At 29.3% G+C, this 14523-nt stretch overlaps 2 protein-coding genes across 6 annotated transcripts; one reads left to right on the top strand and one right to left on the bottom strand.

The window, feature by feature from the left end:
* Positions 1-43: 43 nt before the first annotated feature.
* On the bottom strand, positions 44-8147 carry LOC105431298 (integrin beta-nu). Of its 5 annotated transcripts, none has more exons than XM_089078099.1 (13): positions 7837-8103; positions 6678-7306; positions 5806-6053; positions 4522-4807; positions 4022-4186; positions 3500-3958; positions 2537-2699; positions 2276-2436; positions 1751-1923; positions 1095-1294; positions 847-966; positions 623-714; positions 44-506 (listed from the first exon to the last, which is right to left on the bottom strand). In XM_089078099.1, the coding sequence occupies exons 2-13, from the start codon at positions 6837-6839 to the stop codon at positions 480-482; spliced, it is 2256 nt and encodes a 751-aa protein (XP_088934225.1). In that variant the 5' UTR covers positions 6840-7306; positions 7837-8103; the 3' UTR covers positions 44-479. The 5 variants fall into 5 exon arrangements, with proteins under 5 accessions (XP_088934225.1, XP_088934223.1, XP_088934227.1 ...); XM_089078097.1 differs by having other exon boundaries at positions 854-966; positions 7837-8102; XM_089078101.1 differs by lacking the exon at positions 6678-7306 and having other exon boundaries at positions 854-966; positions 8047-8147.
* A 495-nt stretch (positions 8148-8642) lies between these two features.
* On the top strand, positions 8643-14522 carry LeuRS (Leucyl-tRNA synthetase). The gene is made up of 16 exons (XM_025219382.2): positions 8643-8996; positions 9638-9850; positions 9974-10180; positions 10242-10403; positions 10478-10716; positions 10796-11021; positions 11084-11302; positions 11382-11835; positions 11904-12042; positions 12127-12397; positions 12472-12719; positions 12793-13024; positions 13107-13361; positions 13463-13678; positions 13765-13990; positions 14079-14522. Exons 1-16 carry the CDS (start codon positions 8994-8996, stop codon positions 14294-14296), a joined length of 3528 nt encoding a protein of 1175 aa, XP_025075167.2. The 5' UTR covers positions 8643-8993; the 3' UTR covers positions 14297-14522.
* The last annotated feature ends 1 nt before the right edge of the window (position 14523 follows it).

A 14523-nucleotide genomic window follows, 5' to 3' on the forward strand; every position in this document is an offset into this window, starting at 1 on the left:
TTAACAAAATGTATTATAATTTTTACTTGTAGATGTATATATATATATATATAGAGTTTTATTAAAAATATTCTTCATTTATATATACAGCAAATTCTGTTTACAACTGATAATCATTTTTGGAATGAAATATACAAAGAATTTTCCCAAGAAAGCTTCCTTCCTGTTTCACATTGATAAAGTTAAGATGATTTATAATTGTGATTGTCTAATTGAATGTAAATTAAAAAATAACTTATTCGACACTCTATTTAAGAAACTATTTACAAGTTCCAAACATGTTTGTAATGTATTTACAGTCAAAAGCAAAATACTAATAATACTATTTTCTGAATAATTTATTAATAGTTATTAATTATTTTCACTCGTCCTTATATATGGATGGTACTCTAAATCGACTAATGGCTGGTCGAAAAAGTGGATTTTCCTCTAAAGCGTAAACAGTTCTTTGTTGTTCTTGCTCGAATTTTGCATATTCTTTACGATCTTGTATTGAGGTCCAACTTCTACAATAAAAAACTTTATTATGTTTATGTTTATATATAATAAAAAAATCTGATCCAATTTTTATAACGCTATTTTATTAAATGATAAATCACAAAATAATCAGAAAGTAACTTACTTCCATATTAACAAGCCGATAATTCCGAGTAGTAATACAGCACCAAAGATGATTCCCGGTATAAATGCGGCGTGCATCAATGTGCGACATATCTAATTTTCAGATTTAGAAAAATTAGAACGGAAATTTATAAGAAAAGTATTATTTTGTGATGAAATATTGTGTGTATGTGTAGTTTATATTTCCATCGGATAATAGTAAATTTATAAATCTATGTTACATACAATATACCTTGTTGGCAATTTTCAATGTAACCGATTTATCTGTTTGAAATTCATATATATAAGGTATGGTGCAAACAGTTCTGTCTTGTATCGTCCTCACAAAACAATAATGCTCATCATCTGCTTAAAAATGTATAAATAAATATTTGTCGACAACATTCATAAAATATCCGCTTAAATATTTAACGCGAATATGAAAGTAGGTTGTGTCGAACGGATCGAACGACATAAACCGCATTCACATATACCTATATTCACCGTGTCCACTCGCTCGGTTTTGTAAAGAGTTGTATTGGTCTGACACAGTTCTTCCGCTTTCTCCGGATATTCGACCGTGACGTTCACGCAAGAGTTGTAGAGAATGCAAAGTCCACTACCACCTACACTTGCCGACGATTCGCAATAAGTGCCTCGATAGTATAGACCATCGACTGCTGTCTCATTACATCTATGCATTTTTTAAAATAAAATCCTATTATCTATATTATATTATCGAATAATGTATTATTATAATGTATTATTCCAAGTGCACATCATACACACACGCGTACATACAAATGATTCATAGATATTGTCTTAATATTTAATATGTGAAATATCAAGAAAAATCAATTTGTGTAAAAAAATTTTTATTTTAAAGATAGATTAAATTTATGATTCTGATATTATTTTTAAAATGTTAAAATAAGATTTTATATCTTGCCCAGAATAAAATAATTTTTATCTAAAACATTTTCCTCAAAAATGTTGTTTCGTTTTTCAGAATTGTTTAACTAAGTCGATCAAAATGAGTCACTTTATGTTTAAAAAATATATATATATATATATGTGTGTGTGTGTGTGTGTGTGTGTGTGTGTGTGTGTGTGTGTGTGTGTATGTATATGCACATGTTATTATACAAACCGGCATTGTCCACAATCACAATATCCGTGTCCAGCACATACTTCTTTACTACCAGGAGCAATGCAAAATTCGTCGCCAGAAAGGCATTGACAGCCACTGCCTTCCCATCCGTTTAAACAATTGCAAACACCGCAATCACATGTGCCTCGACCGCCACATTCAATTCCATCGGTCTATTAAGTAAATATCAAAATAAACCGAGTATAAGAAGCAAAATCAGAAACAGAAGATTATGTAGAAGAAGAGAGAAGGCAATCATCTTTGCCTTTTTCTAATGAAAAAAAATGAAGATAGCTGGACAGTTACAGACATATCACGTATACATATATGTATAAAAATCAGAAGAGAAGAGACACGGCAATTGTTTTCTCTTCTTTTCTACCTAATATTCTCTTTCAAAGTATTGTTGGCTGATATTGAACATGCTCGGTCTATCTTTATTATCTGTCAAGTTTAATAGTTTATCACGTTACATTTTTCGTATTCATTTAATAACGCTTTGCATCTCGCATTTGCTTATCGTACCTTGTCACAAGGGGAACATTCACAAAAATGTCCGTTGTATCCCTTGTCACAACTACAAATACCGCAAATGCATTCGCCTCTGTTCGAACAGATCTCTGTACCATTGGTACATTGTAATCTGTTTTCTATTGAGAAACTTTCGTCACAATCACAAGTATCTCCTGCAAAGGAAAGTTTTACGCAGCTAATATGTATAAAAGACAAAATAAAGATACATATTTTGAGTAAAACGGAAAAAGAAACAACATTATGCACTCTTACCGGACCATCCAAAGTCACATTTACATATACCGCATTCATTGATTCCGTGTTTGCAATACGAACTTTTTACATTTTTGCAATCACATCCACACAAAAGTTCGACTTCGATCTGTACCTCAGATGCCTCAGATGCTAACGCATCATCGATTATTACCATTTGTCTCTAGTAAAACATAATAAACTAAATATGACAAGAAATTTACGTTAATATAATTTTAATCTCATGCAGAAATAGGCAATTGATGATAATTTCTTTTTTTAGTTTTAATAAAAATTCAAAGAAAAGAATAATTCAAAAATAACATGGACAATCATTTCGAGTAAGAACATGAATAAATGACATTAATTTTAGTTCATACATTTCTCTTCCATTGGTATCAATATTAGTGGTTTTATTTAGTATTTCAGCTATGAAGATATATTAAAAAATTATTGATATTTTATTTAATTATTGTTTTACTTAGTAACATTCTTATAAAGGAATTAATATTTATTAGTCATTTTTAAAACTGTACAAAATATTTATTGATCCATACTTCTATAGACATAAACATCTAATGAAGATTTATGGATGATCAATAGACATCTAATGAAAGTTACGAATATTCATGGCTATTGACATCTAATCCGACATTCATTAGAGATTTCTGTTCTGTTTGAGGATTATCCTTTTCTTTGAATTAATTTTTTTCTTTAATTTCTTCTAGTTATAAGAAGTTCTAGAAAGTGCTTTCTTAAACGCATATTTTTAAAAAATGCTATAAAAATTTACTCTGTGTATAATATTTTTAACAAGCATTTATTTTTTAAGAATATAAATTTAAAATTTTACTTCTTAAATATAATTATTTTTTTACGAAATAGTAATGTAAAATCTGCATAAAATATTACATTGTCTAATCTTTTTCTTTTTTTAAAGAAATTAAACTATAGTAAAAAATGTGCGTTGCAAATATAACTTACCCAGAGGCTCTCATTTCTCGGACAATCGTCAACTGATATGACAATTTTAAACTCATACACTTGACCCTCTTGTATACCATCGCACTCAGATGTATTCAATTCCACATTTGTCTTACTTCCACATGTTGACAAGTATCTAAGATGCAATGGACCAGTCGAATTATCACGCAATACTATTTTACTCACTATTTCGTGATAAGCACTCTCGATGATCTCAAGAATGTTGGAGCTGTTATATGCCAAAGTGGCGACTCTGGCTTGCTCTTTCAGTAAGTCGGCAATTAATTCGTATTCGTAACGACGATCTTCCGTCACAGCAAAGATCAAATTAATTTTGTGTTCACGCAACAATCGAGAAACTTCTGCTAGAGATGGATAATCATACTTCTTTGCGAAAGAATATTGTCCACGTTCGTCGATGTGACATTGAAAATCTTGACGTTCTATTACACCTCCTAGCTAAAAATATGCTAATTTATATCATATAATTTTTCAATTTCCCTTTTTGATCTTTTTTCTTACTTTTCCTTCACCAGCAAAGTGTAAGAGTCCATCGGTTGCTATTAACATTAGCTTCCGTGTTTGATGAGTCCACCCTATTTGTTGATCGCAAACGATCGCTTGTACAATCCCATCGAGACCACCTTCCAGATTATCCACATTACCAGTCACTGAGCTGTAATTTACCTAAAATTCATGTATATATATATATATATATATATATATATATATAAAAATTATAATAATGATTCGTCAGCTCTGGACGTCATAGTAAAAAAGATCTGAATTAAAAAGTTTTTCTCGTTCTTAATCTCATATGCTACAGACATATATTAAGCATAAACTTTAATTGTGGAAAAGGATTTTCAAATTTATAATTAATTAATTTATAATTAATAAATGAATTTATAATTATTAAATGAAGACAAAAATAAATTGAATATACAAAAATATCGCATTTTGTTCTGTAATACAGACAAGTTCAGCATCCCTTTAAATAAAAGTTAATTTGCATGATATACTTCGTGAATAAATCTTGATACGTTGTCAGTGAGTTTCAAATGATGCCAGAAAGAATATAACGGCTTGCAAATTGCATTTTCGCTTTTGCATGGATTTTCTTCGTGCCTTGGAAAAATATATGGCATCAAAGGTTTATCGGCATAGCTTCCGAAACCGAGGCGAAAATTCGTAGTAAATGAACCCAGTGTATTAGCTATTTTCCAACCTAATCTCACCAAAGTTTCCTTATCATCCTTCATCGACCACGTGAGATCCATGAGATAATAGAGATCCAGTGGATAATTTCTAATTATAAACAAATGACAAGATCATAAAATATATGCAGAGGAAATATCGCCGATATAAGTCCTCTAAAGAAGAACATCTTTATTTTTGGAAACTAAATATTGCATTTTATTATTAATATTGATGAAAACACACTATTTCTTTAGATAATGAAAGAAGTAAAAACTTATAATTCTCATATATTTACAACTTATTTATATAAAATTAGTTAAAGATAAATTCTTGAAATGTAAAAATAATATTCTTATAATTTTGTAATGCAAATTGCATATTTAATAAATTACAAATTGAAAATCGGAATTCTTTTTTTATTTTATTTAATTAGAGTTTGATTTTTATTACGTATGCAAAGAAAGTAAAAAAATATCATTTTCATAAAAGAACCATATTTTTATCAGAGCACAAATTTTGCAGTTACATTACAGCGATATTATCACAACGTTACAATATAGTAGCACTTTAGATAAAATCTAAACACTGGACTATAAAACAAAGCAAATAGGAAAAATTGAATTTGTTATATATATTGTCAAATGGAAAATCTGTTGCTATTGTTTCATAATTTTTTTATTAATTAATTTAATATGTTTTATTTAAAAAGCGTCATCTGTTTAAACTATGTAATAATTATGTAATAACAGTATTATTATAAGTATTTATTTAAATAACATAACGGTACATTATTTTGATATTTGATAATAATGTAATGTTACTAATGGTTTAAATTAGTGATATTAGTTGGAAAATACAATTCTGTAATTATGTAAGATGATAATTTTTCTGATTTAGAAACGCAATCTTTCGCATTTACGTTACACTTATTAATAATTCTTTAATACAATTAATTTAATAATCTCTAACGTAACGTGGTAATGAAATGAAACTACTTTATTTTAAATAAATTTTGTCATTTATGTAATCAGCTCCATATGGAGACTGTTAATAATGAGAATTTTTATTACTTTATTTTATTACTTATTGTTAATTGAGATTTTTACTTAGCTGGCCTATACTGAAGGGTGATGACTTGACTGGAACGCGGTCTGACTTTAAGTTGCAACTTCTGCGGTCTTAGCTGCACTGGATGTATCGTATGGGTATTCGAGACGTCTTGGAAATCCACATTTGCTAGCACTCGAAGTGATTCCAGAGGCGCCATGCGTATTTCCGTATCCGGACAACCAAATGCGCGTAGACGCTCCAGTATATTACATCTTGGTTTTCCGTATGTGGAATTTGAGTATGACTAAGATTCAATTGCGGAAAAAGAGGCCAGATTACGATTACGCATTATATTCAATTAAATCATTCTGCAGGTTCAAAAGTTTAACAAAAATTTAAAACATAGAATGGTCACCACTTAGGTTTATAAAGTTTATAAAATTAAGCTAAAAAAGAAATTAAGTTAAATTATATATTAACATATGACAGCAGAGATTAAGAATGAATGTACAAAATATGTCTTTTAAGCCTGTATCAGATTGGATTAGGATTGAGATTAGATTTAAATTTAATAAGATATAATAATCAATAAGAAAGTCAATTTTATGTTTAGTCAATTTTATTCTTACTCTCGTTTATATCTCGTTAGAGATTTAATAAGATATAAATAAATAAATATAGTTTATCTATTTTTATTTATTTATTAACATATCTATTTATGTTTTAATAACGTATCTGTTTAGTAACATCTGTTTGTTATGTTATCAATTATAATATATATACTTTTACAAGAAAGATAAAATTTTGCTCTTTCAAGTGTTTTTATCGTGTTATGTACAACTTCTAAGATCCTGAATTCAAATGAATTATTCAACATATTAAAGAAAGTTTTCATATGTTTTTGATATTCAAAGTACAAAAAATTTACCCAATCGCTACACCAAGCACAGGCTGAATTTGCTTCTAAACAATCTTCACAAGTATTTTGAGCTATGCACAAGCTCAGAATTTTCATGTCGACGCTCAGACATATTTTTATAAAATACAGATGTATCATCAAAATCGACAATAACGAGTCCAGTAACTTCATCTCATTAAATAATAAAATTATACAAAATATTTAATTGTTTTAACACATATACACGCACATACACACGAATAAATCAAAGGTTTTTTTTTCAAATATCTTTTAAAAATTTACGTTTTATCCACATTGACCGGTCATTCGACTTTTCACAAATATTGATTGAGATATTATACACGTTGATTACAACATAACATATCGCAAAGCGTTGAGTAATTTTTCGAAGTGAATTATAACGTAAGCATGCGTATTTTCTATCTGTGCACAATATAGCAGGTGCTACATCGGAATTCCAATAACATGAGCAATCAGCAAACGCGAATAAAACTGTAATGTCTGTTTTCTTATCAGCAACATGATAACGATAAAGTTTATATCCACGCCAAACGGATATAGGTTTCTGATTATTGCAGTGCCATATTTTTCGTTATTAACATTGTACTTATTTTTAACATTATTTGTTATTATTAGATCTGCAATGGAAATTCGTCAAGTATATGTATTCTAATTTTACTCTTTTAATTTTCATTAATTTTCATTAGTTTAATTTTCTGTATAGACAAAGATTTGTGGCATATATGATCATCTATGTATCATCTCTTCATAATTCTCTTAATAGTCGAATGCCAAGTCTAACTGTCCATTAATATTTTAATAATAATACGAAACCTGTAAATTGAAATTTTTATTTCAAAAAATATTATCTCAACCAGAGATCGAATCTGAATTCCCCGCTGGACGGATGTCTTATTCGATCACTAAACTGTGATAATATTTATAGCAAAATTTGTTTGAATTTATTTAATTAACTTAAAAAAATCTCATCCGATTGTATATACCACGAATCTCTATTACTATATGACTTTATCGATACAAATGTATACATATACTCATTAGTTTTCTATACTTTTCCATTTTATTTAATTACTCACACTATTAACATTTATATATTCTAAATACCAAAGTAAAAGTCGATTTAAATATAATTATGCTGTGCTCATACCGTATCCATGATCCATATCATCACCATAGTATATTTGCGTCATCAATGACATTTATTCACACATAAATATACATATATTAACCGAATTGTAATCATAATTGTAACCATATTAGTTATTTGTTTCCTTTATATTCATGACATTGTAAGGCGGGGAGAATCAAATCAAATAAACCGCCTTTGGTAAGTCAAGCGGGAAATATCCCTCTTTACCTCGTAGCAACATCCTTCTCTTCGCTTCTTCTACAATACCCGCCATGCTCGCGCCCTTCCCGTCGCGCCGACAAGCACTCCCGCCTCCCGCCCAACCAATCGCACGCGAGTCGTCCGATTGGCGCACGCCACTCGGGCTATGTTCGTAAATTCACTGCCAGTACTGAAAATGTATAGTCTAACGTATTCTCGCCTCAGGCGGTAGGAACCACTGTTTTCTCTTACCGCTGAGATTCAAAATGAAATTACAGATTAACTTTTATAATATATTTGTTGGTGATATTAATTTGTAAAAAAAATTAGATTTTAACAATAAAGAACTTGGAATAATAATTGCATTCTCAACATCTGGAAATAAGATTAACATAAATTGAAAATTTCTAGTCCATTTTAATTCATTTTAATACATTTTTGATTGAAAAAATAGGAAGCACTTTGTTGTTTCAATTCTGTTTCATGTATTAAAATGGATTAAATCTTTTTTGACTTGACAACAGGAATTTCGTAGTTTCAATTCCACTTCATGAATTACAATGAATTCAAAGAATTTTTAAACTTTAAATTGAATTACAATGGATTCAAAAAAATCAAGAATTTGAATTCGACAATGACGCAAATCCATTTCTATCCATTTCAATCCATTTCTATTTGCTAGGAATAATATATTTTCCTATTCGAATTTCGCGTATACATTTTGATTCAAATTTCATCGGATATATGGAGGGATTTTATGGGAGAGAGTTTGTCGCCATCAGAAACACATGCTTCAAACACTTGCTTCTTGCATCATGATTCCGCCTGATGCAATTGCCTCGTGCGAGTTGAGTGTGATAGTGGTCGGTAACGGTTAAGGTTAGGAACATCGGTGTGCTGCCTCGTGTCATACATTATACAGTTCGTGAACATATGTAATATTTAATTATTGCTATTTAGAATAAACAATTAAAATGGCAAGTATATATGCTTATTAAATAAAATTAAATGAAATCTACTACATCAGTCAAACATGCGAATGTAAAAAGCAGAACATGTATCTTGTGTTTTTTATACAGATCCTCTTGTGTATTTATACAGAGATTACACGAGCAGTAATATTATCAACAAGTATTGACTAGATTTGTTCATTTTAACTGAGCTTCATCTTTTCTCTCTTTTTTTTCCACTAATGTGGAAAAAAAAACAAAGATGAACCATGCAATAAATTCAGTTAAAATAAACAGGTCAATATTATATATGTACCGTGTGAATGTGTCCAAGAAAGGAGAAGAGGAATTCAAATCCTCCCAAAATTAAAAAAAAGATAAAATTAAAGCTATGATTTACAAAATCTAATGTTTTTCTCATGTAAAATAAAAACGAGAAGGTTTCTAAATTTTAAGAAAGCAATTTATTGATGCAAAAAATTATTGTTTATGTTAATAGAATTGATAAAAACCTCTGAAAATAAATCCTGGATGTTTATGTGTGTACACACACACACACACACACACACACACACACACACACACACACACACACACACACACACACGATATACATGATATGTGTATATGTACATGTACATACTTACTGTATATATCTTATATATTAGGCAACAGAAAGAAAAGGAACTTTTAAGGTTGAATATCTTCAAGAAATTGAGAAAAATATACAAGTGAGATGGGAAGCTGCAAAGATATATGAAGTGGATGCACCTTTTTACGATGGAAAATCACCAGATGAAAAGTTTTTTGCAACCTTTCCATATCCTTATATGAATGGACGTCTTCATCTTGGTCATGCTTTCTCATTATCCAAGAGTGAGGTATACATCTGTATCTTTTTTTTATAATTTTATTATCTTATATTCTTATATGTCATTGTTATCTATTATTTTTATTTGTCTTAAATATATAAATTAATAGATATATGTATTTATTTTTATTAGTTTGCCACTCGATATAATCGTCTCTTAGGAAAAAATGTACTTTTTCCTTTTGGTTTCCACTGTACTGGTATGCCTATTAAAGCATGTGCTGATAAATTAAAGAGGGAAATAGAAATATATGGGTATCCACCTAAGTTTCCTGAAGAAATCGAAATAATCGAAGAAAAAGCAAATGATGTATTAACAGATAAGAGCAAAGGAAAAAAGGTAAAAAAATATACACTAGATATTTAAAAAAAAAAAATAGATTGGCTGACATTAATTTCAGAGCAAGGCAATTGCCAAGGCAGGTTCAGCTAAATATCAATGGCAAATTATGCAAAGTCTTGGCTTACAAGATGAGGAAATTAAGAAATTTGCTAACGCTGCATATTGGTTGGATTATTTTCCACCGCTTGCTGTGCAAGATTTAAAATCTATCGGTCTTCACGTAAGCTAAAAAGTGAAAATTATTTTTGTGCGTAATTTTTTGCATTTTATGTATTTGATTTCAAAATATTCTAGGTGGATTGGCGAAGAACATTTATTACAACAGATGCAAATCTGTTTTATGATTCTTTTATACGCTGGCAGTTTCAGCATTTAAAATCTAGAAATAAAATCAAGTTTGGAAAAAGATATACCATTTATTCACCAAAAGATGGTCAACCATGTATGGATCATGATAGATCCTCTGGTGAAGGTGTTGGACCACAGGAATATACTTTAATTAAAATGAAAGTTCAATGTCCTCAAAAAATCAAGTAAGATTTTTATATTGCATTATTATTTCACAATTTGTTAAGGTTTTTTTAATTTATAAAATAAATATGAATATTGTAGGAATTTCAACGATCAATCAGTTTACCTTGTAGCTGCAACTCTAAGACCAGAGACAATGTATGGTCAGACAAACTGCTGGGTACACCCAGATATGAATTACATAGCTTATAAATTAGCATGTGGGGATATATATATTTCTACGGAACGTGCAGCGAGGAATATGTCATATCAAGATTTCTTTAAAGAAGGAGGAAGGATAGATGTTGTTCAGAAACTTACGGGCAAAGTACTGGTTTATTTTTTTAACAGATTATATTTTCGGAATCTTTATATAAAAAATCTTTATAGGATTTACTAGGATTGGAATTGGAAGCTCCTCTCACATCTAATAAAGTTATTTATGCATTACCTATGTTGACAATAAAAGAGGACAAGGGTACTGGTATTGTAACTTCTGTCCCTAGTGATTCTCCTGATGATTACGCTGCATTAATGGATTTAAAAAAGAAACGTCCATTTCGAGAAAAATATGGAATCACTGACGAAATGGTATTACCATATAATCCAGTAAGTAAATATTATATACATTATTTAATTGTAAACATTGATAAGAATCTCATGAAACCTTTATATCTTTATATATTAGATTCCAATCATCGAAGTTCCAGAACTTGGCAATTTAGTAGCAGTAACGTTATATGACCAGTTAAAAATTCAATCCCAAAATGATAAAGTTAAACTCATGGAAGCAAAAGAAATAGCATACTTGAAAGGATTTTATGATGGCGTATTATTAGTAGGTCCATATAAAGGCAAAAAGATACAGGATATTAAGAAACTAATTCAAAAAGAAATGGTTGACAGTGGCACAGCAGTGATCTATTATGAACCAGAAAAAACTATTATTTCAAGATCAAGTGATGAATGTGTAGTAGCCTTGTGTGATCAATGGTATTTAGATTACGGTGAAGAAAGTTGGAAGAAGGAAACGCTTGAGGCTTTGAAGAATCTTGATACTTTTCACGATGAAGTTCGAAGGAATTTTCTTGTGTGCTTGGACTGGTTACATGAACATGCATGTTCCAGAACATATGGATTGGGTAAATAATCACGAAATAATTAAAATTATTTATCTTTATAAATATTTTTTTGACTTTTATATTTTCAGGCACTAAGTTACCATGGGATGAAAGCTGGTTGATAGAATCTCTGTCAGATTCTACTATTTACATGGCTTATTATACAATAGCACATTTTTTGCAAGGAGGAACTTTTAAAGGAGATAAACCTAATACATATGGAATAGAGTAAAAATATAAATAAAGTTAATATTGTAGTATTTGTATTTAATAATAAGTAGTTAATAACGCTTTATCTATTGTTTCCATTAGAGCTTCTCAGATGACTTCGGAAGTGTGGGATTATATCTTCTTCAAAAATGCTAAACCGCCGAATACAGATATAGAGAAAACAGTTTTAGACAATATGAGACACGAATTTCAGTATTGGTATCCAGTAGATTTGAGAGTGTCAGGAAAAGATCTGGTACAAAATCATCTTACATATTTTCTCTACAACCATACAGCGATATGGTCAAATCAACCAGAATTGTGGCCGCAAGGAATAAGAGCAAATGGTCATCTGCTTCTGAATTCAGCAAAGGTAAAATCATTAAAAATTTTGATAAATAATTGGAAATGTTTATATAAAATTTTAATTGCCGTTTGAACACACAGATGTCCAAGTCAGAGGGCAACTTTTTAACACTTGCCGAGTCTGTAGAAAAATTCTCAGCTGATGGAACACGTCTTTGTCTAGCTGATTCTGGTGATTCGATAGAAGATGCTAATTTTATAGAGAATACAGCCGATGCAGGAATTCTTAGACTCTATAATTTTATAGAATGGGTCAAAGATGTTCTAAATACAAAACATTCTTTCAGCCATGATATGCCACATACTTTTCATGATAAAGTTTTTGAAAGGTATTTCTTTTTTTTAAGCTTTTTCTTATTGTAGAACTTTTCCATTATGAACTAATGCGTTTATTTAATATAGCGAAATAAATTTGAAAATACGGGAAACTGGTGAAAATTATTCAAAAATGCTTTACAAAGAAGCATTGAGGACAGGATTTTATGAATTTCAAACAGCCAGAGATAAATATTTACAATTAAGTCCAATAGCTAACCTGAATTTAATTAAAAAATATGTAGAAATTCAAATAATTCTTTTATCTCCTATTTGTCCACATGTTTGCGAATATATATGGACAGATTTACTTATGAAAGTAAGTTTTTTTTTTCATCACAAACATAAATATTTTTATAGTTTTTTTACAACATAATTTGTACAATTAACCATGTGATTAGAACAGCAGTATATTAAATGCAAGATGGCCTACAATAGGAGAAATAGATGAAATTTTGATCAAATCGTCTCAGTATCTAATGGATACTGCTCATACATTTAGAGTTCTATTAAAAAATTACATGACACCGAAAAAAAGTAAGGGAAAGGACAACGTTACCGACACAGAAAAACCTAATCAAGGGATTATTTGGGTAGCCAAGACTTATCCTCCTTGGCAAAGTATCGTTCTTACGACAATGAGGGAAATGTATTCTGTAAGTAGTAGTAGTAGTAATTTTATTCGCAATTAATTTTTCTTATACATTAATATTTTCATTTTTCGTTTTTCTTATACATTAATGTTTTCACACTATAGAAAAATGAAACTAAATTACCAGACAATAAAGTACTCTCTACAGCGTTTGCCAACAAAGCTGAGTTAAAAAAATATATGAAAAGAGTAATGCCATTCGTGCAACTCGTCAGAGAAAAAATGGAAACTACTGGTCTTAATGCATTGAATTTGACTCTTGATTTCAATGAATTTAATGTACTTGAAGATAACAAAGAATATCTTAAAAGTACATTAGGTGTAAGCAGATATTATTTAATTTTCATTTTGCCTTTGCATATAAATTATCTACTATATTTTTATTTATTTATTTATTTTATTATTAGCTTCATGATATTATTATAAAATATACGGACGAAGCGCCAGAAAAAACGAAGGAAGAGTGTTGTCCAGGTGCACCGTATATCAATTTTTTTATAAAACCTGTAGTTTCGATACGTCTTATTAATCCACAAAGTTGTAGCAGTTTATTTGAACTGTCTATGGAAATTTCGACCATAACAGCTAAGCATATCATATCTTATATTGTAAAGCAAAATAAACATATAAAAGGTATGTGAAAATTTTTATACAATTAGTAAATTAATTTGCAATACAGCTTAAATATATATTTTTATATTTATGTATTTTTTTTATTTAGATCCTACTTCGATTATATTATATCGGTATGATGATCCGATTCTGGGACCAAGAATTAGACCAGTAGCAGAAAATATTTTAAAGAATAAAACTGAGATTCCGCTGAATTCCGAATTTAATATTAATGCAGAAACAAAAAATGTTGAAGTCAACGTTGCCGGTAACACATACTTGATAGGCGAATATTTAATATATATTGATAAATTTCTAGAAAATTAAACAGTACTATTTATACTATTATACATGCTATTATATATTATATATACTATTATATATGTAAATAGACAGTTATATGGAATCATCATCTAACACTTTTATCTTTATTATAATTCAGTTTTTTAATTTTACAAAAATTTTTTTGTGCATCTCAATATCTTGACTGATATAAATATATGAAAATCTGACTGTAATAAATACAAATATATGGTACATACCTTGATCCCAAG

This window comes from Pogonomyrmex barbatus, unplaced genomic scaffold (assembly GCF_055798465.1).
Source record: "Pogonomyrmex barbatus isolate J1 unplaced genomic scaffold, ASM5579846v1 scaffold21, whole genome shotgun sequence".
NCBI lineage: Eukaryota > Metazoa > Arthropoda > Insecta > Hymenoptera > Formicidae > Pogonomyrmex > Pogonomyrmex barbatus.